The 28,000-nt window shown below is 38.5% G+C and overlaps 1 protein-coding gene across 1 annotated transcript; it reads left to right on the forward strand.

The window, feature by feature from the left end:
* The first annotated feature begins 322 nt into the window (after positions 1-322).
* On the forward strand, positions 323-27,996 carry il34 (interleukin 34). The gene is made up of 8 exons (XM_086301725.1): positions 323-522; positions 4,040-4,285; positions 17,585-17,688; positions 18,143-18,220; positions 18,341-18,418; positions 20,187-20,294; positions 24,425-24,608; positions 25,409-27,996. Exons 2-8 carry the CDS (start codon positions 4,249-4,251, stop codon positions 25,465-25,467), a joined length of 648 nt encoding a protein of 215 aa, XP_086157851.1. The 5' UTR covers positions 323-522; positions 4,040-4,248; the 3' UTR covers positions 25,468-27,996.
* The last annotated feature ends 4 nt before the right edge of the window (positions 27,997-28,000 follow it).

The following is a 28,000-nucleotide window of genomic DNA, read 5'->3' on the forward strand; positions in this document are numbered from 1 at the left end:
TAAAATACAAGTAAGGTAATTGTTACATAAATAAACCTTCTAATACAGTGATGCTATATCAGTTTCAATAAGGAGAATAGTCTGTGTTTCTTGGATGAGGTGGCAAACCTTCAGTCTTGTCATAAACAAATATGAGTCATATTTTGCTCAGTATTTTTTTCGCTCAGTTGTCAGTTTTATAGCCACTGAAATGATTAAAATGTCCGTATAGACTCTTTTTCGTTTCAAGGGGAGGGTCTATGCCGGATGGCGTGCTTTTATTTTGAAGGTTTGGCAGCTATTTATGTGGTGACTGGAATTGACCGAAGGAACGGCAGCCTGTGGCGCACTTGGCGGCACACTGAGACAGCGCACCAGGACTCCGTGGATGGACAAATCCAGTAGTGGACTTCCTTCACTGACAAGATTAAGACCGGATTTCTATCGTTCAGCTTTTCTTCGCATTTAACAAAGGCTCACTACAACCGTCGCATTTGAAAAGGATTTCTCACCCTGGGAGTGCGAGGCAAAGGGACTTTGGAGGTATGTGTGTACCTGCGTAATATTGTAGCCTACGTGGTGAGGACCAAATTGATAGTCTGGGAGTGAGGTCATTTGTGAAAAGTGAAAACGCTGACTTTCTGGCAGATTTTCATCTCTGAGGACTGAAACTTTATTTTAAGATTAAAATGTAAAATTGGTTTTGATTTGCATTTAGAGTTAAATACTTAGGTGTGTGGCTGTTGTAGGGTTTTAAGGGCTATTAATGGTCATGCCAACGAGCGCACTCACAGAGAGAAAAGTGCCATTTGCGTGGTCTTGGAGGCAGATTTTAATCTCTTGAGATTTCATTTTTGGACATAAAGGTGTGATTGTTTTACTGTCTCTCCCTGTCTCTCTCTCTCTGTGGGTGTTCCTGCATGTGCTCGTGTGTGCAGCTGTGCCTTGAGCGGTCCGGCATTACTTTCGGTTTCGTTAGGTGCGGAGGGTATTTAATGCTAAGAGCTGCTTTTTTTTTTTCTTTCTCTTCTGTTCTTAGTCTTTTTTTTTTTTTTTAAAGAAAATCTTACATGCAAGTGTGACAGTATGGGCGTATTGACAGTTTTGCAAGCCTGAGTTATACAATCAGTGGCGACATCTCAAAACCTTGCAGCAGTTGCCACAGCCTAGATTGTGAAGGATAGAGGAGCCTTATCGATCTCAGAGGGGAGCTTGGGCCCTCAAAGCACAAGTAACCTGCAGCTAAACTGCACAAACATCTGCGTCAGATACATTTCAACACTGCAACAAACAGGAGAGGTGTGTGAGTAAAAGGTGACTTATCTTTTGTGCCACGCACTGACTATTTTTCCAGCGGTTGGTTGAAGTCATTTGTTGATATTTGAAGCAACGGATGGGCTCAATGTCACAATCCTCTAAATGCTGGTGACATATTTTACCAACAGTGAAGTCACTGAGGTGTGATGTGAGACTGAGGAATGCTGCAATGGATATAACAAAAGTTTTATCATCAGGCTGCGAAAGATAAGGATGAGGAGGAAGGTGAGAGAGGATTAGAAAAAGACACTCAAACTATGTATAAGTCCCGCATAAGTACCCGTTTTAATGCCTTTCTCTGGTGTCAAATAGACACGCTAAAGTATACTGAGAAAATGTTAGTGATTTTACAAATTAGAAGCTGTGTGTTTAGCCACAGAAAAAGATATTGGATAGAGGCTTACCAAACTTGGCCTGAAATGTTTCTAATTTTCTGATATATATTTTTTTCCTGTCAACGAAAGCAAAGCAGCAATGGGAGGCAGGTGGGACTTAAATCTGAGTCACTACATTGGAGCTGTAAGGCAAAAACGGCACTTGCTCAACCGGTGTGTCAAACTGGCATCTGGCACCAGCCCTGTTATTTATATACTGAATTTAATATAATATATCAGACATGCACATTTGCTATTGCAGCAGGAGTTCTTGAAAAACCTTGTCTTTCATTGGAACAGCTAATGAGAAGATTGGTCTTCATTGATGATGGCTGTTTGCAGTTTGTGCTCATTTTCTGAGTATTTCTGAGGTTTTAATAACAGCATAGGTGCTGGTGCCGCTTTGTGAGTGGTCTGAAATGAAGTTCACCTCTGTCCAAGTGCAGTATGAAGCAGATGTGTGTACAAAGTACTGTAAGAAATCGAAAGTGTATTTTTTGTAAATGTGTGAGTGTGTGTAAACTTTAGCTTGAGTTTGGTTGACATTGTGTTAGGTTGTATAAGAAACTGAATGTTTCTGAAAATTATTACTTTAAAGCACACCAAAGGGCAAACAAAAATTATGCAGCACACTCGTCTGTTTGAAGAAAATTGAAAAAAAATCTTCATTATTGTCACAGAAAGCCTTATAATGAGCATTTGGACCTAGAATGATGGCTGTAATTTGGTTTTTGCAAGAGAGTATCTGGTATAGTGTGAGCTTTTATCTGCTTTGAAACAAACTCCACTTATCATATAATTTCCCTCCATCATTTTATCAGAACAAACGGGTTTAGAGCTCTTGTTGAGACACTGTGTTCTCTGGAAATCTCTCTCAAAATGGATGTATGATGTTTAAGGGCCATTTCTGCTTGCCTGATGGCAAATTGATGGTGTTAGCCAGGTTTTCCTGCCACTTGATACATTTTGGCTGAGGCCCGTTGAGCACATGAGCAGGCTTTGCTTTGACAGTTTAATTAATTAATTTCTTTTTTTGAACTCATAGATTTTGCCTGTGTGTTTGTAAATTAGTTTATGCAAAGGACTCAAATAGAAATGTAAAAACACAGTCATAACTAAATATATATATACACAACTTTGACAAACATTTGAGAATCACCATGTTAAGCAATATCTACCCAGACATTACATTTGGTTCCATTTTCAACAACTTGACTAAGTACCACAAACACAGAGCAGCTGGTCGTGTGGGTTAGTCATCCTTGCCGCACAGGAGTTTTGGAATCTCTACAAGAAGCTTAACTTTCACATTGTGAGATGATCGGGGGTGACGCAGCACAAAAACACTACTTTCTGACTTCATTATGTTGGATTCTTTTAAAGCTCCTAAACCCAGTGCAAGCATTTGGCTAAATAGCCATGCTAGGAAAGCTTTACAACTGGCAGTAAAAGTCACTTGGTGAGGTCCAGGACTTTGGTCTAGACTAAAATATCTCAATATCTTTTGAATGGATGGCCATGAGATGCTATGAAACAACTTCCCAGTTATGTTGGTCAGATCTTTCATTTGCCCTGGAACACACCCCAGTATTTAATATATAGCTTTGAACAAAGCAAATGTTTTGGGCACTCTTGGTTATTTTTAAAGTTCAACCTGTCATTGCTCTAAAAAAGCTTTCCCTGCAGAGACACTTGTTTTTTATGATTCTTCTTGGAAGTAAGATACTGGACTGAGGTTGGGACCTCTGACTGAACTGCTTTGATTGGCTTGTCTGGGATCATTGTCTTGTGGGAAAACAGATCTACTCAGTGTCAGTTTTCTTGTAGGTTCAGAGCTCTTGTGTGCAGTGTTACAGTGTGATTAATTGGCTGATTATAGAGATTTCTTTTTAACATTTTCACCTCGTCGCTCCTTAAAACCAATTGTTGCTACTGCTGTTTGCACTGTCTCTTTATCATAAACTTGTTTAGCTAGTTGGATATTATGTGCAGCCTTTGCTAGGCTAAGTAAATATAAGATATTAGGTCATGTGTATGTGTACTGTTTGTTTAGAGCAGCAGCTAATTTTCTTGTTGCACTAGATGTCAGGTGTCACCAAGCTAAGCCAAGAAGCAGCTGTTGAACTTGCTTTCTGGTTATACGAGGTGTGTGTGAAGTAAAAAGGGAAATCAGGAAATAAAATGTGACATTGTGGAATAAAAGAGTAACATTATGAATGAAACATAAAGATAACTGAAGCTACATGTAGGAACCAAAGCCGTTCGTTCAAACCTTTTTATGACTACAGATAAACATGTGAAAACATTTAGTAATTTTGGTTTTAAATCTTAATGTCTAATGCTCGACTGCTTTTTGTTTCCTGTTTCAGATTGTTTCAGCAGCCATTTAAAGGATCTGGATGATCAACAGTACAATGAGGACCTAAAGCTGGGAGTGCGTCCCACTGAAGGCACAAGAGTTTCAGACCACAGTGTTACTGCAGTGTGTGTGTGGCCCGTCCAGTCTGTGTATTTTTACATACTCACTGTGTTGAGTTCAAAGCCCTGTGGAGTGAGGAGAGGACTTAAACCAAAGAGTATGGTTCAGCTGTCCACTGCAGTCTGCCTGTTGGGAGGTAAGAGGCATGTGCAAGTGTGTGTGTGAATCTTGTTTTTGTGTGTTGTTCCTGTTCAAAGTTTGCAGACGGCTAGAGGGGCTTTCTGTGCAGATATGCGATGACGGTATGAGACACAGTGAAACTAGAAGGGAAAATGACCATGGCCTCATTGTTTTTGTACTTTGCTACTTTTGTGTGTTTTCTTTCACTCCCTCTAGGTCTGACTCAGTTATTTTCATAGACGACGATTGGTCAGATTTTTGTGGGATGATGACTTCTTTTGGTCTAATAATATTAGTAAGAGTAGGTTTCTCAGAATTACTAAGATGAAGAATTGGGCATTTTTCCTAGCAGAGTGAATCCCTGCAGACACCTACAGGTAGAAGGAAGGATGCCTTTCTTCATTATAGGCCTTCATACTGTGTTAAAGCACGATGTTGTGTGCGTGCGTTGTCTGACGTGTGGGAACTTGATTAAGGTTTGTTTGTTGGCATGTCTTGCAAAAGAACCACGAAACTTAGAACAGTGTGTTTCTGTAACATATCGTTCGGTGAGTGCAGGAAGTAGTGGCACACTAGCAAGGCAGTGACCAGTTCTACATTTGAAATACAAGTTTGCATTTAATCGCCGATGTCCTCATAGATTTGCATTTATGACATGATGTCACAGGATTTGGCCGGGGGATTGTAAGGTTGCTCTCTGCCCAGTGGCCAAACAGTCTGATATGCTTTCGTGGCACATTTCCAGACTTTCGTGCCCAGACGTCATGATGCATGAGATAATGTTTAGATTGGGATGCCTGAGGAATTTGTATTAGAATTTTTTTCTATTTCCTGATGCAAATATTTTTGATTGACTGTAAAATACACTCGGTATACATGTAAAGCATCATTTGCTAGCTGTAAAGGTGAGCTGATGCATGCAGTGTAAACTAGGGCTGCCACGATTAGTCGACTAGTCACGATTACGTCGACTATCAAAATCGTTGACGACTGATTTAATAGTCGACGCGTCGTTTGAAGCTTTGTAAGATCACAAAAGACGCAGTAAGTAGTAGGATTTAAGAGTGTAATAACGGACTGAAACAGAAGATGGCAGCACTGCATGTACAAGGATGCCAGCTGCCGTTAAACCCCGAAGAAGAAGAAGAAGCTGTGTCCCAGAATTCATAGAGCAGCCCAGCTCAGTTTCCAACAATGTTGGCAGCTAGGTAGTTTTAATATTACTCTTATTATTATTTCTGGGTCACAAAATAAACGTTTAACATATTTTCAGGCGAGAATGTAGCTGTGTAAACCTCAAATATCTGCTCAGTTTATCAAGACACCACATATTTTCAAAAGCTCGATAGCTAGCCGGGGGCAAGGCTCACTAGAGCCCGTGAGAACAGCGGAGTCCCAGCAAATCGTTTTCAAACCCACCGCCGTCTTTCGCTACTCAGGTTAAACATGTAATATAAGTCACTTAGATAACTTAATGTTATTGTTTGGCTTTTTTTAGTATTTTATTTGTTCCTGAGTAAATCGGTTTGGCTGAGATTAAAGTTATAGTTTTTACACAGCTGAATAAACATCAAGCAGACAGCTGATTATCAGAAGTGTGAGATGCTTGAGAATATACTCCGGTGTCCCGTTATATTTTAGATAGCAAGGAGTTTATTAAACTTCACCGAAACAATCTGCAAATTTAATTAAAATTTAATAAACTATCATCTTGTCTTTATTTTTAGTTAGCACAGACCTTAAACACTTAAAGCTTTAAGCTAATGATAGTTATATCAGAGCAGATGCATGCTGGTGCAATAAGCTGTACGCTGTACGTCCAGTGGATGCATGATCTGATTAGTCGACTAATCGCAAAAATAATCGGTGACTAGTCGACTATCAAACTAATCGTTTGTGGCAGCCCTAGTGTAAACCTAAATAAAGTTGCAAATAGCCATTGTTGATTATTGTGTGTCTTGCATAAGGTTAGAATGCTATTAAAACCTACTTACCTTTTCATGAATGCCTGTCTGTTTTTTCCCATGTTATGGGTTAAAAAACTGCAACATCAATTTTAAATACTATTTGTCAGTTTCTTTTTGTGAACAGTAACAGAAGGTCTTCAGGGTCTCAGCCCTTATGTCAAACCTGTCTATCTGTGATTAATGCTAGTGTCAAATACCCACTGCATTCCTTGTAATCAAAGCCCAATCCTGGTTGCATCATGGGTGGGCCACATGCCTGTAGTCATTAACTCATCAATACTCTTTTTCTACCAGAAATGCTTATGAAAATAACCTATTGGTTGTCCTGATTTTGAAAAGATTGGCTGTATTGTATCAGGTTAATAAGACCTGTAAATAGTCAGATATTCAATTTGTTTTTGTTTGTCTGAGAATGAATACTCCTGAGACAGCCGAGGAGATTAACTGACGTGGCAAATGACCCCAGGCTAACCTGACACCTGACCTGACATGTAGACACTCATATGTATGTATACTTGTCAAGAACTTACAGAGGAAGTGTGAGAATCGTGAAACTTTTCTAAGATTTACTTTGCAGATTGTCCTTGAAATCTTTTGTAAAGTGAACATGTGGGTTTGCTGCAAACCAAAAAAAGCATTGCTTCTCTGGAAAATAGAGCATTGCCTGAGAATATACGTGTCAGAACCACAATTGTTACCACTTTGGTCATTTGGTAATCAACAAAAGTAAACTGCATACTTTGAGAAGGTGTGCAGAAAACATTAAAATATGCCCAAAGTCAAAATTTTATAAAAGACCCAGTAGATATGTTTCAATTGCATGAAAATTAATGCAGAAAAATGGAAACATATACGGAGGAATTTTCAAATTTAAAGTACCATGCAAGTAGGATTACTAGTTTTTATCAGCGTTTAAAAAGAAGAGCAGTCATAAATCATTAAATATAAATATGTATTTATGTGTCCATATCTAGATACAAATACATAACAGAATATCCTTCCTGGCACACACACTCAAAAAAACAACAGCAAAGAAAAAAGATGGGTGAATTCATCCAGTTTTCGATTATGCTGCATCAGCATATTTAAGGAATACACTGACTAGCTAAATGCATGTCAAGCTCTTCTTTTAGAATATCATTCTTTTCAGTTTCCTTGCGCCCCGGGGCCCATGTACACCACCTGCAGGCATTTTACAACCACAAGTGATATATGTTCAGCTTTCATCTATCTTGCCAACCTTGTAATAGATATGTAATCCTTATAATAAATGGGTTTTAGACGCATTACAGCAACTAGAAAAAAAATGCAGACAAATTCTTACTCAATCTCAGGTGATGGATTTACTACAATTTATCACCAAAGCAGTCGGACATCTGTTGCCTATTGGCTTTGTATGTCCCTGTAGTAATATCAGAACATGGTGTTGTGTGCAGGGAACCTTTACATATTTCCTGATCACAGTAAAATACTTCAGGTACCTTATTGTAATGTAATTTTATTTAGAAAAACTGAATAAATTATTCAAATAGCTGTCACTAAGTTTCAGGTTTGCTATGATTTTGTACTTGGTCAAAATGAAAAGACATTGATGTCTGGCTGGATGCTGAATGTACTTTTTAAACCTACTTGTTTAGCTGCTGTTAAAAAATGTTAGTTCAAAATTTAAGTAGTAACACTTGAAGCTTCGTAAAAGCAGTTAAATGGAGGAGTTGCAATAGAGAGAAATGGGAAACTGTCAGCACTTCATTATTAAAGCATAAACATCATCAAATGTTTGGCAACGGCTAAAAGGAAAAGATTCCTTTCAATAATTAAAATGCATGTTTATAGGGTTTTGGAAGAAACCTGGGGTCACCGAGCCCTTGAATGTGGGGATTTTGGTGCAGAGAGCTGGTTCATTAAAAGAACTCTGAAAAAAAATTATTGTTTTATAAAAACATGTCTCCACTATCTTGACAACGTGGAAAAAAGCCAGTTTTGATTGAATGGACCAGACTCTGACTGTTAGGGTTAGCTGTTAACCTTGTAGTGTGCAATCTAATTGCATACCCTTATTAAGGAGCATTCACATTTTAAACTTGGAAAGACCTAAAGAAAATACTCAAGGGTTCCTTGGCCATGACTGTGGGAAGCTTGAAGGTGATTGTAGCCTAACAGTTCTCATGCTCAGGAATGCTTTATACTTGGTAATATACAAGGCACTCTGTCAGAGGAGGCGGGACTTTTTGGTTTATGTATGTAAACGTCCAGTCATAGATATAATGTGTTTTAAATTTGTGTTTTGGCTCATCCAAGCAGAATGCATGGGAGGATAAGAGTTTAAAAACAAGCATAGCATACCATAGCTTAGCTTAACTTAGCATAGCATGGCATAGCTTAGCAAAGCATTGTTTATTTTTCCACTTAGAGGCAAAGTCCCTGAGATTTATTAAAACTCTTTTTTGAAGGATTGCAAAGTTACACTTCGGTAGGTTAGGCAATGCAGATATTTTTTTCACATGATATGAAGATATGAGAATTTTAAAACATTTCATTAATAAAAAAAAACCTCATGAGTACATCATAGTAACACTTATATGAATATAAAACTTTGGTGAACATTTTGTTATTAAAACAGATCAAACTAAGCCACAATTGTCACATAGAAGAATAGAGTAAGAGACTGAGTAAAGTTGGGATTATACATATCCGCAGACTTGGACAGGACACCTTTAAACACTGACAAGAAGTCATTCCTGTTAAGCTGGGTCAGAACTGTGTCTCTGTGTGGAGATTGGAGGTCTGATTGAGGCTTACGAGACGGGGAAATACCAAGATGCCCAGGAAAGTTGACGGAAGAGAAGATGGGTTGTTTTTCTGATTAAATATGGACTATAGACTTTACATTCTTCGTTTGACTTTTACATGCACAAGTACACAAATGGAGTGCCAAAAAGTCAAGTAGTGAGGGTAGAAATGCTGCAGAGCTTGATCTGTCAGGTACGCAGGCTTCTTGCAGAGCTGTTGATGATTGAGTGTCAGGAACAGTGAAAGCTGGGGGCCATGAGGAATGAGGAAGTAGGAAAAAACACATACATGCCTTAGTAATGGGGTAGAAGGATACACGCAATATCACAAAGACAACTGTTGCTTGCTCTTTAACTCAAAGACCCTGTAGGTGTGACTAGGGCTGGGTATCGTCACTGATTTCTAGAATCGATTCAATTCCGATTCACAAGGTCCCGAATCGATTCGATCCACGATTCGATTTAATTCGATTCGATTCGATTTAAATCTGGGAAATTTTGACAGTCAGAGATATAATTCAGATCAGGACATTTACATATTTTTGTATCTATAAAAAGGAAGCTGACACTCTCAAGACTTTATCCAAGGTGTGAGCATCACAGCAGATGCCTTTGTGTCAAAGTAGCTGAAGATAAAACACAGAAAAACATGTAGGTGATTTTCCTGGCCTGGGATTTTATAAAAATATTCTGCAGTACATCAAAAACGAAAGAAAACCATTAATTAATCAACATTACCTCTGACGTTACAGCGGTTTTATTAGAGACATGGCTAAGCATTTTGCATTTTGAATAATTTTAAAAAGTTTCAATTTGTTCAGTATTGAACAGCAGAAATGAGGTTTTCTTTTCGGAAGAATGTAAAAGGGGAAAAAACAGCGGCCGACAGCGCTGTAAGCAACAGTAGACTTGTGTAACAAGCAAGCGAATAATGCAGAAAGCGAAACTGTTCGAGAGAGAGAGAGAGAAAGAGAGAGGGAGAGAGAGAGAGCTGCGCATCGCAATGGAAGCAAAACAGTAAAAGAGTGAATTCATGACGATGTTTATGTGAAGCGTTTGGATCTTCTTTTGCTGCTGATTCGGTCAATATTGTTTGGAGAGAGATCAAACTAACAGCTTTAGAATCAGCGCATAAAGGGCGTGAACACAAAGCGCGGACCCGGATCAGCGAGCTGTCGGCTTTCAGCCCCGACTGTGAGAAAGGCGACATCTAACTGATTCTGATCCGCGGGTCGCGCTGTGTGTTTAAGTCTATGTGCAGAATCCCTGTACCTGCTCTCATTTACTGTTTGGTGGTTCTTGAAATTTTGTGAGATGTCACCAGAGATTCTGGCATTTCGGACAAAATAAATTTATATTAAAAAATCGATTTAGGATTTTAATGAATCGATTTTACGTTATCCAAGCCAGAATCGATTTTAATCGATGAATCGATTATAAAAACCCACCCCTAGGTGTGACCCACACATAAACAGAGAGCACCTTTCTCGGAAATGAATAGATAACAATAACCAACAAAACCAACAATATTGTCAGTCTATAATTATATAGTCCAAAAAAGGTGAAGCTGAAGCTTCAACCTGTAATGGCTCAAACAACTTCCATTAGAAAATGAAAGCAAAAACATCACAGATGAAAAAAGAAAAGTATTTATACGTCATCCGACAATACAGACTTACACTTTTTATATTTAAATATTAATCTGGAGCACATTTGTTTTCAGTACTTCACTTTAGCAGTCTTGGTAATAATTGATTTTGCTTTGTTCATTACATTTGATTAGGCAATTTGTAATCTACCAACTCCTATAACTAAAGAGATTTGTTGTTTGTCTATAACTAGTTCTTTATCTTAAATGCTGACTCATTAAAGTTCTTATAATAAACTATTGTATCGCTTAAAGTAGGAAGTTCCTGGGTTCAGCTCAGGCCTTTTGCTTTTCAAACCTCTCATTGTGTGTTCACAGATGTTTCTTCCTGCAATTCGAAGACATGCAAACTCACAAACTCTAACCTGCCTTTGAACATCAGTGTGAATGTTTGTCTTTGTGTTTTATCGCTGTGATGTCTAGGGGCATGGTCCAGCTTATTTCCTCTTCCTTCAGAATTTCTTTGATGGGGTCCAGCTGTGCAGCAACTGAATAGGATAAGTGGGAGTAGAATTAATGATTGAGAAATGACATTTGGGAACACACTGTGTATAGACATAGACATTTGCCTTCTTGGTGCTTTTCCAAAATCGTGGTACTTTTCCAAAATCAGGGAAATCAGGTGATATGAGCTTTCCTATTGGAACTAACACTGGCAGCCACAGTATCCCAGTTTCGGTTCTTATCTTATCTACACTGTAGCTTACTCATTTTAGGGGCAGCTGAACCCATGTAAGGCTTAATTTTGTCGATGAACTGGGAGACTTGTGTCCATTGTGTTCTAAAGTGGTGACTTCACTAATTGGCCCAACTTAGAATGGCATCAACGTGAAAAGCAATGGCGTAAGTGATGACAGTTTTAGTCTGATAACCTGTCTCAGTTTGGATTTTTCCATTGCTACACTTCATTTTAGTGCATGGATTTCAGTGGGCTAGGATAATGTCATCTCTCAAGCTGGTAACTGCAAACTTATTGGTAAATTCTGATTTCAGCAAAATCAAATTAAAAGGCCCCAAATAGAGCGTAGAACTGCCTTAAGGGGCCGTTTTGAGGCACTGGGGTTCAGTCTAATTTATTGGTAATTTAAAGGTGGGCTAACAATGGTGGGTTTGAATTTCATCACCTAGAAATGCAGCACTCATTTATGTATTCTTGCGCATTAAAATCACAGTTTGTGCTGTTTTTTCCCAGTTGGTGTGGCTTTGAAACTAAATTAGTATTTAAAGAATTAAAAATGGCCTTATTGTAAATAGCTATTATCATAAGTCTTGTTAAGGCTTTTACATTGAATCCACTGCCTGCTGTCACCTATGCTTGCAGTCAGATATCATTTATTACACTATCATTAAGAGACTCTGAACAGTTCCATAAAAATGGTCTGTGTTTGACTCGAATGTACTTATACATTCGAGTAGAAACTGATAATTGGTAGAAGTGGAGCATAAACTTTGTTAAATTTACAGTAATTTACTGTAACAGAACAAACAAGAAGGGATCGACTTTAAGTTGTCTTAAAAAATGATAATAGCCCACATTTAAAACTTAACTTTATAACTTCTTTTTTAGACCATAAGTACATAAGCATAAGCATTAGTTTTGCATACAAACCTGATGTTCTGTGACGGATGACACATGTGGAGAATATTGTGGTCCAGGGAGCAAAGCAATAAAGTGTCTCTAAACAGCAAAAGGTACTTCAGGCATTAGTCTGGTAATGCTTTAATAGTGTTTGCAGTGAATGGAATTCATTTAGGGGACCACTCACATTACACAACCTGCTGGGTTTCTACTTTGTCTGCTACTGTAAGGCAAACCTGTTTTGCTGTGTATTCATTTTGCATTCAGAACCAACAGAGTGAAACTTAATCTTAAAATCAGCTGGATACTACACTAGCCAAAAATGAAACAGTAGAAATTAATCCAATGAGTTTCACACACACAGGCAGAGTCGCAAGCATTCCCTCGTGAATAGCACCAACATGTGTTGACATGTAGGTTCAGATACAGGAGCACATTTTATGAACCATGTACACCCTCTTCTAAATAATTTAAAAGGAAAGCACAAGGACAATGATGACGTACTCAACAACTGTCTGAATAGAGCTCAAAGGATGCAGGTGTGATTATTTAAGCCAAAGGAATTCTGTAGTATGTGGCTTTTACATGCCTCATTTCTTTTCCTGAGCTTTGTACCTTGAAAGAATTTGAGACTGAGAGAAGATTCTGGAACTGGCACATGTTCAAACACATACAGTGGAGTCAAGTATCCATATGGTTCTTTTCATAGAAGATGTCAGATTTTGAGAACTTCATTTTAATCTCTGATGGTAGAGAAAGTCACCTTTTTTTCCCCTTGCAGAATAACCCGAGTAGAGGTTCACACAAAACGTGCTAAGACAAACTAGATCAATCATTTCCTCAGAGACCTTGGGACCTTTCCTTTATTGTCACCAGAAGGTGTAAGTTTTCATTTACCCGGGGGGCTTTTTTAACAGCTATCAGATGGATAAAAAATAAAAAAAAGATTTGTCCTGAAGCTGTACAAGAGAACAAGCTGGAAGATCACATGGAAAGAATAACCTTACTCACTAGAATAAGTTTAAGTCTAGTAAAACCAAGATTTAAGGAGTTCCTTCAAGTGCTGTTTTTTCAAATAGTTTTACAGTAAAGTTGCACATTTGCCTTTCTGTGAAACCTTTTAGGACTGGACTATCCCCTAAGCTATAGAAAATCATTGAAGGGTTACATGTTTAAAACAACAATGCATCATCCCCACAAAGCAAGTACCTTGACTGTAATGTCTCACTTAAATCCTCCATTATATGTCTGTATTCATCCTATTACAGTAACCTGTTACTTTGTAACTTGTTAAACCAACACTGTCCTTTTGTACAGATTTAACAAGAGGTATGCTAAATTGTAATTGTCTTTACCCTGTGACCAAGAACATACTGTACAGACTTAAAACAGGCTGCCTCTTTGCAGTGGGGCCACGCTCACCATGTTATTAAGACTAATCATCTTGTCTGTTCCTTGCTGTTGGCTGCCCTGTGAACTTTCTTAAGTTGTGGCTAAAATGTGACCCTGTGCTGAGAGTTAAGTTGTTTGACTTTTCTCATGAAAGTGGCTTTCTAAACAGCTGACCCAACCGTTCATGCTGAGGCTATAAATGAAGATGGATGTATAAAAGCAGCTGCGTTCATTAAAGGCTTCGAATATATGAAGTGACTGTAGACTCTTATGACAGTGTCGCCATTCAGGTATGCTGCATATATTCATCAGTGTATCAGATCATGTGATTTTAGAGTCATAAAGTATTACTCAACCAAGAGACATGACAGGGTACACTTTGCTCCACAACTAATCGGAGCTTACCGTCTTTTACAGCTGTCATGTTGGTATTATGACATCCAAACATCTAATGTCTTAGAAGTCCTACTAGTTTAAAAGAATTAAGGCCAAAGTTGATTTTAATTCATGTAAAAAAAAAAGACAAACATGTATGTTATTTCTTTATGAATAATAAAACATATATTTATTGTTCTTCTTCTTTGCAAACAGCATATTCATTACATAAGGCAAAGTAATAAGTTACGAGCACTATTAGCATCACTGTGTGATTAACGCGTGTTTAGAGATATCCATGACAACACATTGCAGTGACCCCCAAAGAGCCACTGCACTAAAAATGTTTAGCACAATTAATTTACAGACAGCAGCGTACACATATATGTAATGTAGACGTAATTTTTGTCATGCTTTTTGACATCATCCACTACACATAAGACATATAACATATAAGTACCTGAGTTTCATAAAAGTAATTTAAAAAATATGTGTAGATGTTGATATTCCTGGTACCCTATGTAGTTTATTTTTAATTAAACTAGGAGCAGTTAAGCTACAGAAATACATATGCCATGGTCATTGTAGTAAGATGGTAATTACTATACGCTACACAGTATTAGGTAGTTTTTATTATTATTATTAGGGCCCGAGCACCGAGAGTGCGAAGGCCCTATTGTATCTGCTCCGTTTCTTATTATTATTATTATTATTATTCAGGCAAAACAAGGGCCTTTTTGAGGGCCTAAACATGCTCAAAAACTCATGAAATTTTGCACACATGCCAGGTCTGGTGAAAAATTTTGTATTTTAATGGTTTTACATATGAGCACTGGGAAATGGCTCTACAGCGCCACCTATGCCTTGTTAAATGCAGCCCTACGACCACATGGTTTGAGCTACATGTATGAAATTTGGCACACATGTGTATCATGCCAAGACGAACAAAAAAGTCTGTGGGCCCATTGACGCAAACCCAACAGGAAGTCCGCCATTTGGAAGAGAAGGTGACATTTTGGCTCTAATTTTGCCATTTCCATGCCTCGAACTTTTGCGAACTCCTCCTTGGGGTTTCATTTCATAACCTTCAAATTTGGACAGTGTCAACTACACCCTTGTGCCATGTTAAATTGCGGAGCTTTTGAGTTTTCACAATACTATGAGGCCGTGGCGCCATGGCGAATTTCGATGACTCGCCATGAAAATCTTATTGCCTCTCATTCTGTCATACATGTTCCGATCTGGACCAAAGAGCACACATATGATAAGGCTCCACCCCTGAACATATTTCAACTGCCATATTTGACATCAAGGACAGCGCCACCTAGTGGGAACAGGAAATGTCATGTTTTACACTTTGGGGTACAGTATAGTGATGGGTGACATCTGCAGCCTCAAATTTCTCCAGAAAAGCCTTAAGGAGTTGGTCTTGGGTTACAGTGAAAACTGTGACTTTTCGCAAAAGGGTGTGACCCCAGCAGCATGGCGAACTTTGATGTCACGCCATGAAGAAACAAATTAGTATAACTCAATGAAATCCAGTCTGTTCAGTACCAGACTTTACAGGCATGATGTCAGACCCGCCCTGAACAGATTGATGTGCCCATTGTCGGGAATACGTACAGCGCCACCTAGTGGCAACAGGAAATGTCATGGCTTTAATTTTGTTGTACTGATTTTCACAGGTTCATCGTGGCCACCTCAAAAGCGGTGAATATCAACATCAGTCCCTCGTGATGCTTCAGTGCAAAAATTGTGACTTTAAACTGAACGGCGCACCCTGGTGGCAACGCTGTTCAACATGAAAGATGAAGTGGCTTTTGAGGGGCTTGGAAAGTTTATAGAGGCTTGAAATTTGGCCCACACCTCCAAATGGATGAAGGCTTTGTTGTCATGTGATCATTTTCATTGAATAGCGCGAAATTGCTCCACAGCGCCCCCTACAATATTTCAAAACATCAGCCCCAGCTCTGTGTTTTATCTATGAGTCTGAAACTTGGTAAGCTCATGGAAGATATTAAGATGTACAAAAAAGTCTCTTGGAGCAATATCCCAAATCCAACAGGAAGTCAGCCATTTTAAAATTCATGTGTAATTTTGGCGACATTTTCCCCTCTTTTCAGGCTTCATACTTTGACGAACTCCTCCACGGGATTTCATCAGATTGGACCGATCTGAAGTTTGTGGAATCTAAAGACCTTTGTGATGTTAAATTGCGAAGCTTTTTACGTTCAGGGAAACGGGGTGGTCATGGCGGCACTTAGAGTTTCAATCACTCGCCAAAAAGCAGTAATCTGCTGTCACTCAAAAACACAATATCCAATCTCTCCCAAACGTCGCAGGTGTGATGAGACTCGAGCTCGGAAATGTTTGTTATGCCATTTGTCAGTAATAGTTAGAGCGCCACCTAGTGGGACGACTATAATCATGGTTCAATGAGATGAAATGTTAGCTGGTGGTTAAATGCATGAATTCCATCAATGTGACATCACATTGGACGTGCTGGTTTTAGGTGTTGGGCGTGGCTCGACACGCCAGGGTGCGAGGGCCCTCATAACGCTGCTTGCAGCTTTAATTATTATTATTATTGTTGTTGTTGTTGTTGTTGTCAGGACATGGACAAAAACAATAATCTCACAAATGAAAGGATACCTTATACGAAGTTTTGCTACCAGCTAATTCCCATCTGCTCAGACCCTTTGTCAGGCATACACAGCACACACAGTTGTCATTGATGAGGATCCCTAACTCCAACCATAACCAAAACTCTAATCATAGACAATCAGAACATATGGCGTTTTGTTTATGTTACTTTCCCAAGTCAGAAAACAAAGAATGAAATAACTAGACTCATCCCATCAGTATATAAACAATATAATAAATCTGGGTGATAAAAGGTAGGAAAAAATGTAGACCTCGTTAATGCTGACGTCAGTTATTTATTTTAATCCATTCTTTTGCATGATATGAAAAGAAATGGGCTTAAATGAAAAGGGTGGCTGGCCTTGACGCTATTTCCGTTTTGCAGATTGGTTTAATGGTGCATGTGCATCAGTGTTAACTTTTTTAAAAACAAACATCTGAGTACTAGTTTAGGTCCTGGAAAGGTAACATTTTGGTGTTGTCTAAGATATCACAGTGGTGATAGCATTGTGGTTTCCAGTCCAAAACCACATGAGCTTATGAAGTAAGTTCTTTGTTTTAACTTGAGACCAGCAGGCGACACATATGTTGACAGAAGGAAGCATCACATGTATGAAAACACATGCTTGACACAGAGTGAGTTTCTAATAATTCTGAAAATAGCTACATGTATACAGCATCTCAGTGTGTTACTCATCTTCTTGATGTGCTCTCTAAGGTATTTAACTTCCTCCGTTAAAATTTAAATGTTAACTGATCATGTAAAAGAGTCACACTGGGAGCAGGGAAACATACGCACATGCACAAAAATGTTGCACATGCAAACTGCATCTGAAGAATTTCAGCAGAGCCCTGTGAAAGGGCGTTGTAAAGAAATTAACTGTACAGTTAATCTCGTGCTGTGTGACTCTTGTTTCCATAGGCCTGTTTTTGATAGCTCCCGTTCTGATGGCCCCAACGCACTCCAGTATGTGCACACCACTGAGGACGATCAACGACAGCCTCAGCCACAGACGACGGTACATGGTGAGACACTGATGACATGACTGCAGGCATGTGGTGTGGGGTCAGTGGTGCAGGGTTTAGAGGAAAATGGAATTATTCCGACTTCTTCCTAATTTGGGACAAGCTCCAAAAACGTGTTCTTACAGTTCCCATAATGAAACTTGATATCACTGGCATCTTAATACATGTGGGCTCAGAACTTGTATGTGCATGACAAAAATGCTGCAACGTAAATTAGCAAGGTTTTTTAAACAAAACATAGGTAAACAGATTATTTATCGAGTGACTGACCCACATGGGGACGTAATCATAATTAGAGCATTTATATCTTCCCTGTGTGGGCAAAAACATCGAAAATCGAAATTTCTTTCCATGTGTCAGGTCAAATAGTAAATTTCTACAAAACATAAAAGAAGTAAGTTGGGTTGCAAAATCTATGTGGTAATTTTTGTTTTGCTTTTTCTTTCCTTTACAGAAACACAACTTCCCCATCGAGTACACCATCAAGGTTCATAATAGGGAAATCTTTAGACTGTCAAATATCAGCCGAATGGTAAAGTCATAAGACAACCTCTGTTTTCTATATAAATATTTTGAGAAGGTCTTGCTAATAAAGTCTGAGTGTGAATGGTGATGTGATGAGTTTGTCTTTTTCCTCTTTTTCCTTCATCAGAAGTTAAGAACAGAGGGGTTGAATGACCTGGTTCTCCAGAGGCTGTGGTTTCAAGTGTATCAAGGTGTTTTAAAAAAGGTAAGAACAGAGCTGTTACTAGTGGAACCTGTTTGTGTTGCTGGTTGCTCTGAAATGTGGATGTGTCGTATATCATTTGTTTGTCTAAGAAGAGCTGATGAGAGACTGCTGGGGCCATCGGCCCATTAAGCTAATTAGACATTTAATTGGATGTAGACAAATGCATGACGCACCAGTTAGTCTCAATTTACAGTAATGCTGCAGGGATATGAAACCTTTTGCTTTGGAATTATTTATACCCTTGTTTCTTTTGTAAAACGTATTCATACCCATAATCTTTTCGGTAACTTGTTCTTGTACATGTCAGAGGAGGGGCGAGAGGGGCCTTAAGATAATTTAGCTATCCTAAGTTAACTTTATGGCTGAGCAGGCGGGCTGATGGAAAAATAAACACAAAAGGAAAACAGATTTTTCTACCCTAAGGTAACTCATAGCACCAAATCATAGCAGTCATGTGGTGACTAGAGACCAAAGAATTCCAATGTAATTTTGATTTGTGGCTTTGGCAGGCAAAATAAGAATTGGCTGCTGAAAATGGGTGGGTACCAGGTTGAGCTGATTCTAACTTTGATGGAAAGCGGTTAAAGAAACTACCAATGCGAGCAAAGGTTCACATGACTGACATGTGAAGGGGATGCAGAGCCTGGAAAACCTGGTGCCATCCTGTTTAGCTACACAGCAGTGTGGCTTGAGATGTGGACACAGCTTAAAGTCCAGTTTACATGTGAATGTTTGCTTGGTGTTTAAAACATACTGTCAGGACAAGCCAAAGGAGGCAACTTCAAGCACTTAGTGGTGAACAGAAAATATCAGTAAAAAATCTCCACACTAAGTATAAAAGGCTTCATGTCATGCCAAAGAAATGTCAACGAAATAAATAAAATCTGTAAATTTCACGCCATTTTATTCATATTTCAGGACCACAGACAGCTCATAGTCTTCTTTTTCAGCATGCTGTTCAGTGAACTGGCACATCAATTGCCGCTTACGCTGAACACAGAAAAACAAGTTACTACACACAGACTGGGCCATAGAACTTTTTAATTAAGCAAATTCCGCAACCACTAGATGTACAATGCAAACAAGCATCAATTTTGTTTTTGTGGGGCATGTTCAGTATGCACATGTGGTCCGGGACAGATTTTTGGCTGATCCTCGATTAGATGGGCAGATGATGAAGTTTACATCATGCCGACCCATGGGGACACATGGAAGCACAAATGAGCTTTAACTTTGCAAGCTAGCTCAGACAGTCCATCTGAGACCTTGACTTCTTATCACATTCACATGACAAACTCCTTGCACAACATCAGTCCAACACACCCTGTCATTTAAGCCAGAATTTTTGGTTCAGTCACTTGCTGCATGCCTGTACATGCCGCTCAGGTTACCACCCTTGCAACCACCCTTAACATACTCCTTCAGGCTGCTTTGTTACCCACATGACATTCATACAATTAGGAAATGTTTGGGAAAATTTGGAAAGATTTTGTGCTTGAATAACATGAACTAAACCTGCGGGAAAACGCTGTCCACCTCTTGCCTATTGTGCTATAAAACTGAAAGTTCAATACCACCTGTTCCTGTTGAGTGCCTCGATGCTTTTACGTTTGGAGGGGGACCAGTTTCTACAAGCACTGTCAGAGTGGTAGTGGCTTTGACTGGTGGATCTGTTTTTGTTTTAGTTAGCACTTTCAACTAACATTTCCTTGCTGAACAAATCAACACCTTTAATGCTGTATAAACTAAAGTCAAGTTGAATTTTTAGATCCTCTGGGTTTTGCCAACGAGACATCCTTCACGTCCTTACACAGCCGAGTTGGAAAGACGCTTCAAGGATGCTCAGGCAGTCTTTATGCAGTCACATCCTGCTGAGGTAAGTTTCTATACAGCATGCGCACCAGAGCTGCAGTTGATGTTAGGTATTAATGTTGCTTTGATTGTATTTGTTAATATTTAGAACCTGGGTCTTTTCTATGTTGTAGTGTTTAGTCAAAAGTAAACATTCCAGACCTGTTTATTCAGTTTAGACAGCTTACTAAACATCTGACAATTTAGATTAATTTCTATAGCTGTCCTGCTTGTAAGTTTAGTTTAGTTAACATCCCCATTAGCCGCAGCAGAGCAGCAGATATTCTTCCTATTTCCGAGTTTCAGCAGACAGTAGGTGAAGAAATCTGACCAAGTCTGTGAACATAATTACATCCTGTACTTCTTTTTGTCCAGCATTTTCTCTTGTCCTCTTGACTGAGTAAAATGGAACATTTGGTACAGAAAGGCGACCTGTCATATTTTCCAGTATCATATTTTTGGACCTTACATAACCCCCAAACCAACCACATTTCATTATATTTGGTAGGAAAATGGAAAATAGGTGCACCAACGTATTGAAACATGAGTAAATATACATCAAAATACAGTATATAAGACAAAAACTGGGTTTATATAATTCTAATGAGCTCCAAAGAATTGTTTGGTATGACCACCTTTATTTAAAGCTTATTCATTCAAAGCCTTCTTTGGATTTTGGCTGCCTGTTGTTCTGTTTTCTGGCTTCAATAACATTAAATCCTGAGAGACCAATCCATGGCTAAAAGAGTTTCAGAGTGTGTTTTTCTGTCCATGTATGCTCTGGCAGTGTGTTGGGGATTATTTTTTGATGCTGAAAAATCAAACCTCTACCAATCAGATGATTTCAAGATGATATTCCATCAAAAAGTCAAAAAATCAAAATTAAAATTGGATCAAAATCTCAAAACCAATTTTAACAAGATCTCCATCACCACTGGCTGAAATCCAACCATGGCAGAGCATCCAATGCACTTTACAGATGACCGTAGACACTCACTGTTGTACCTCTCTGCTGATCTCCTCTGTATGCATTGGTGACGATTTGAACCAATAATGTCACATTTGGATTCATTACTCCAAAAGATTTGGGCTGATTCCAGTCCTTGTGCAATTTGGCATACCTCAGCCTTTCATCGCTGTTTCCCTTCCTTAAAGTGGTTATGTTAGCTATCTAGTGACAGAAACCAAGGAAACTAAACCTAAACAACAGTCTAAAGGGGTCACTTTGCACTTCCTTGGTTGTAACAATGAGTTTTATATTAAAAAAATATAAGGAAGAAAATAATAACAAGGATATATTTTCACTCTCTATCTTTAAAGCAGTCAGTGGTTCTTCATTGTTTGCCTGCTCCAGTAAAATAGGAAAATCCACCTGTTAGGTTGTAGAGAACTGTGTGGAGGAGAGCCTGTTTGAGTCAGGTGCACTGGTGGTTCACTCGACCAACAAGTTGAAGTCTGACATTACCCTCTCTGTGTTTTATTTTTTTCCTTCTCATGTTCGGTGTACGGACAAAGTGGTGAAATCAGCCTGCATGCCGACAAGATGCGATCAGCGCTGTTTTATGTGATCTTAAGCTGTTATTTAACCTCCAGTTTTATCAGGATTAAGTCTTTCTTTTCACAAATTCCCAACCAGCTTAAAACATCACAGGTTACTCTATTACAAACATTTTCTGAAGCATGATCAGAAATCTTAACATCTCTCTGGAGGTCAGAAAGGAAGAAAATCTCCACGTTACAGTTGGGCTTTTCCCCCCCTCACTTCTATTGGAGGTAGTAAAAAGTATCGACTAAGGTGAAATAATGTGTTTAGTCATAACAATTTCCACACCAGTATGCCAAAAGAATTATTATAACAAAAAAAAATAAGGTTTCCAAAAGCTATATCATGTCTTCTTAGGGGGCTAATGAGTTTTTGGTCTGTCACACACATCAGCCAATCAAATGAATCCCATCCAATCCAACTTTATTTATATAGCACTTTAAAAACAACAAAGTTGACCAAAGTGCTTTCCAATAATAAAACAGAGATAGCAGTTAAAAACCATATATTAAGCAGACAGAGAAATAAATATAAATAACAATAAAATAAATACAAGATAAATACAAAATATAAAAGAAGATAAAAATAAATCTGTATACATATTAAATACATGAGTAAAATAGACAATAAGATTTACAATGAATAAAATTGACAAAATAAAAAGATTAAGAGTGACCAACAGCTGACTAAAACTGACTACAGGCTGACTCTGGTCCTACTCCTAAAAGCCTTTGAAAAAAAGTGTATTTTTAAAAGATTTAAACATTTCAAGTGTTGGGGCCAGCCTAATATGGAGGGGCAGTTTATTCCATAATTTGGGGGCCACAACAGCGAAAGCCTGGTCCCCCCGGTGTTTCAGTCTTGACATGGGGACAGCAAGGAGTGACTGGTCAGTTGATCTGAGAGACCTTTGTGGAGTGTATCGGTGAAGAAGGTCTGACAGGTAAGAAGGCGCCAGGTCATTTAAAACTGTAAAAGCAAACAATGCAATTTTAAAATGAATTCTAAAATGGACAGACAACCAATGTAAGGAGGCAAGAACAGGGGCTCACATTTGTGTGTCCCTGTCAACAGGCGAGCAGCAGCATTCTGGACCATTTGCAAATGTGATAGTGAAGCCTGATCAATACCAATATAAAGTCCATTACAATAATCAAGGCGAGTGGTCACAAATGCATGTAAAACTCTCTCCAAGTCACAAAAAGAAATAAAAGGTTTTACTTTAGAGAGCTGCCTCAGCTGAAAAAAGCTATTTCTCACCACTGTATTTACCTGAAAATGAGAGAAAGGTGGCATTAAAAAAACATAAAATATCTCACAGACATGCTGATAGATGTTAGGATTCCTCATCATGCTGCAGTAAGAAAGTTAACTATGTTTGTGACGTAACCTGCCACATACATGTTATAAACTGATAAACCCCGATAAAACTGGGGGTTGAATTACGCCTTTATATGACATAAAATAGAGCTGATGGCACGTTGTCAGGATGCATCTCGTCTGCTCTTCTCTGACCTGTTTGGTCTGTCCACCTGTCCTTTCAGTTTGTCTGCTGTAGACAGCTCTTTAGGCATGTCACTTCTTCTTTTGTCCACCGCTTGTCAAGTCTACTTCATATCCCAGGCCTTTCAGTTAATAGATCTTTGGGAATCATCTTGTCGGTGCAAAAATGCTGTTTTATGCCAGTCAGAGTGTGCTAGCTTTGGGTCTGGACTGAAAATGACTGAACAAGCCGACTTTGAAAGTCTAGTCCTGATCGTTGCTGGATAATGGCTTTGCCATTATAGCTGACCACTATAATGATTGAATGAACTTTCTCCTGTAAGGGTTAGGGTTAGGGCAGAAAGTCACTTTTACTACTGTGGGTATATTTCCCTTTAATTTTTTCACAATTACTAGTTAACCCAATAGTTTATATTTTCCATTAATTACCTTCCTGTTATATCCAAGCATTGTAAAATTTGAAGATCCAATTTTAACATTTACCAATCCAAAAGCTTTAAAATTGAAAAACTGCTAAATAAGTGAAGTTGGTGTTAAACAGAATACAAAAAGTTAAAATTCAGGATACTCCATAAATACATAACTGGCAGACCAAGTGAATCTATTTTCCACAAGTCGGTGTAAAAGGACAGGTCCCGAGTTTCCTTTTAAAGGAATCCACACAGTTGGTTAATTTTAGGTTTGCGCTCAAAGCAAAGCATAGGTTAGATACCAGAGCCTCAAAACTCTAATCACCCTGAGCCCTTGGGTGGCTGCAAGGCTGGTCTGTACAGGTATGAAGTGTGTGAAATGAAACTTTTGGAGACTAAAGGTCAACCTGGACAGCTGGCTGTAATATGAATTAAAAGCATCTGCTGGCTTTCTCTGAATGGAAATGCAGGGATAATGTGGAAAAGATGCGATTTATGGTGATCAATCTTACTTTTTTTGGTTTATCAAGTAAGCTTTTGTACTATTTTATCAAGTCACATAAGTGTATACAGACCTTATAGCTGCCAGTGTCACATTCTAAGATAGAAGAGATTTTATTCTAATAACACCTTATTGATCCCTATTTTTTGATTCAGGCTAACTGACTCACTATGTGTTTGTGTTTTTTGTGTGTTTAGGTCTTCCAAGAGGACCTTCCAGAGAAAATCCAGGACATTTGGGATAGTTTAACAGAAAAGCCTGAAAACATGCCAGAGTCTAGTTGGCGATTTGCTACTCCAAAGTCTCTCTTGGACAACTTGTGCCGCACCATGTACTGCCTCTTCAGTGAATGCTTTTCCAACGCAGATGTTCAGGAAGACTGTAAGTATAAGACAGGAAATGACACTGTAGGCTGTAATTTGTTTAAGAACCATCCCATGTCAGCTTTTAAATGGGTTCATTTCGTTAAGATGATGTCGGGTATAAACTCCCCAAACAGCTCATTACATAATGTCAGTCTTGATGTTAAAGAGGCATCAGCATTTGTTTTTCAGATTTTGGATTAGCTAAGATTCTACAGATGTTTCCTGTCAGACAGGACTAAATATTTTATGAAACTCAGGGATGATAGAGTGGAAGTACATTTTTCAGTAACGTAGACTTTCCAGCAAGGAAGCAAGTGTCAAATTAGATGCCTTATAAGAAGGCTGTGGTTGGGAATCATGACAGTATACACACATTATTTTTTGGGTTCTAGCACTGCTGTGTTATGTAAGTGTCCTGCCTGGAACACCTAGCCAAACTTTTGATGCTCTGAGTTGTCCTGCAACCTTTGCCAAACCATCTGGATGAACTGTGTCTCAAGATTTTGATAAAGTGAAATGATTGAGCACACACATGCACAGAAAAACACCGTTTGCATTTAACTTTTGTTTAAGACTCGCATCAGCAACAACGTTAAAACCACCTGACAAAACAGCACGAGAGGCAGAGTTTTTCACTGGATGACACAACTCCAAAGGGGATTTGTTTCAAAAAGGTCTCGGATCTGTTCTGGCATGATCTTTCACTTGCCTGAAAGAGAAGTTATATTGTTATACTGATTATGTGGCAATAAAACATGATGAGGAAAGCTAATGTGTAAACGCCTAAATTAGTTTCTCTTCTCATTTGTTTTTCAGACTGTGAAGTTTCTCATTGGCGGAAAGGCAGGAAGAAAGACATGCAGCCCGAAAGCTGAGAAGAAGCAAGCGGAGTCAAGTTGTCCCTAGTGATTAGGGATTAGTATTATTTCCCTTGAGCTATAGGGAGATGGGTAAAAGGACAATACACACTGAAATGAGAGTTCAGACCTGATTTGTGAACATCAATAAGTCTTTTCCAAATCTGCTATATAGAGCTAAGATTATCCAGAGTTTGTCCTCATAACTCTGTGTGTCAAAGCAGATGGAAATTAAAGACATAATATCTCTCAAACCTTTGTGAACCTAAAGGCTTTCTGTTAAATGACATCAAATGAATTTTTGAGTAAAAATGCCAGCTCATTGTCTCTTGGCATCCTCTCAGATTAAGATTATAGCGTTTTTGGATCAGATTTGCTCATGTTCACAAATAGCGACTGAACTGATGTGTGGTCAATATTTTATCTAAGGTGGATTCTTTCTAAACAAAGGGTTAATGCTCACCTGCAGCTTCGCCAAACCACTGCTCAAAAAGTTGTGATGCGTTCCTGCGAGTCTGTGTGGTTCACGTCAGAGGCCGAGGACAGATTGGGAAACTTCAGCTGACTTTGTACATTTGCTAGAATTCTCCTCTTTTGAACATCAGTGTGCTAAAGCAGGAGCAGTGTATATGAACTCCAAGCGTAAATGCAAACTGATAACTACTGGTCTTATTCTACAGTTGTTGACTGTACATTTTTATACAGCTGCCCAGACTGCTTAGCCAAGGCTGTTGAAAAATGTGTGCTCATTTTGGCTCCATTTTATGTATTTTTTTCCTATATGTTTATTATGCAAAGAATGAGATTGGAAAATGCATTCATCTCCCTCCATCCAACCTATGCATTTTATACTTGCTGTAGATCTCTTATGATTTTTTTTCATGAGGCAACTATTAAATAATTTGAGGACTTACTAGCTAAACAAAGCTCAAATGATTGTTAGCATTTTAAATATGAAGTTAAATCACAGTCAGATGTTGTTTGCCCCATAGTTAAGTTATATTCTATAAAAATATAATAATAATAATAATAATAATAATAATAATAATAATAATAATAATAATTGACACTTCTGTCTGTTGTCCATTATCTTGAGTTACCCCTCACAGAATTTTAACTATGAACATGTTGGAAATGCACACAAAGACAGTTGCAAAACCGAAATGTAAAATTCAGCTCAGTGTAGTTGGAACATTAGAAATCTTGTGGGATTGTTCTCAGCATTCAAATCATTTTCAACACATCCATACTGAGATTTAATATCAGGTTCCTCTGCCATTTTCTTTCTGTCAGAGTTAAGAGTTACCCCTTAAACGATTCAAATCGAGGCAAGGTTATGAGAAGGTAAGGCAAAGAGAAACATACAGTTTACTACAGAAGTTGGACTTTTGGCTGACAAGCACTGTAAATATGTGGAAAAAAAGGAAAATGTAGGCAAGTCAACAAGATTTTCATGCAATATCACTTAGAGTTTAAACCTTTACGCACGGGAACAAGCTTCAAGATGCATTTCAAAGTTCACAAAAAGTGTTATGGTGCTTCTTCAGTGGAGTTTTGGACTTAGAGATTCTATTCTACATGTGCAACTATATAAATACTGACTGAAAAAATGTTTTTATGATAGGCGTAGTGCACATAAAAAAACAGACCCATCCATAGTTCTGTGGTTACCTCAGCAGCTAGTGTTTCTGTTTGGAGTGCCAGTGAAGATTCACTTAAAAAAGGCCCTCTACACAGATTTGTCAAATACAGTAGTCGACAAACGTAGTGAAGTAAAAAGTAGTGCAGTTTCAGCTTTCTTCGGGGTGTGTTAATAGCCAGAAATCTAGCTTCTTACATGCTGAAATGTTCACACCCTAACCTCTTCTTTGGTAATAATTAACTCTGATTCTCAAAATTGCTAACTAACCAGGGGCTTGGATGTGATCATGTACACTTCAATACAGTAAATGCTTAACATCTTTACTGAGCAGCTGCTGTGTCAAGGCAACATCAACAACTGTAATGGGTTGCATAGTTTTTTCCCCCACACTGGAGCACATCTCTGTGGAATTTTTCTTATCTCTTATTATCAGCCAAACTGCAGTTTGGTGGGGAAAAAAAACAGCTGGATGAGGTAAAATGAACAGAAAAGTAAGCAAAACAGCAAGCCATTAAAACAAAGCAGCTTATGCTAATATTTTCAGCTCGCAACCATCAATTAATTTCAGCTGCCATAGCCATATTTCTAAACTCGGCCATTCAACACATTTAACTACTTAAGGCAAGGGTGAGCAGAAGTTAAAGGGAGTTACTTACTGAAGACAATCTGCTCACCCCATCATGTGCCACTGTTTTCCTTAGACTGTTGTTTTTCCTCATTATACTTTCCATGCACAGCGTTCATTGCTTTCAAATCGAAACATACTGGTTCAGTCAGTTTATGGTGCAACATTCCCATATCCCCTTATTTGCGTTAGGGCTGAATGTATTTATTATCATTAGCAATGCTAACAGTTTCAAAAACACACTTGAAATGCCTGTGCAAACATTGCAAAAAAAAAAGAACTGG

Source organism: Aulonocara sp. 'chitande type north' Nkhata Bay, linkage group LG7 (genome assembly GCF_057382095.1).
Source record: "Aulonocara sp. 'chitande type north' Nkhata Bay isolate Kocher_YH1m ecotype deep benthic linkage group LG7, A_spYH_male_GT1.1, whole genome shotgun sequence".
Lineage (NCBI taxonomy): Eukaryota > Metazoa > Chordata > Actinopteri > Cichliformes > Cichlidae > Aulonocara > Aulonocara sp. 'chitande type north' Nkhata Bay.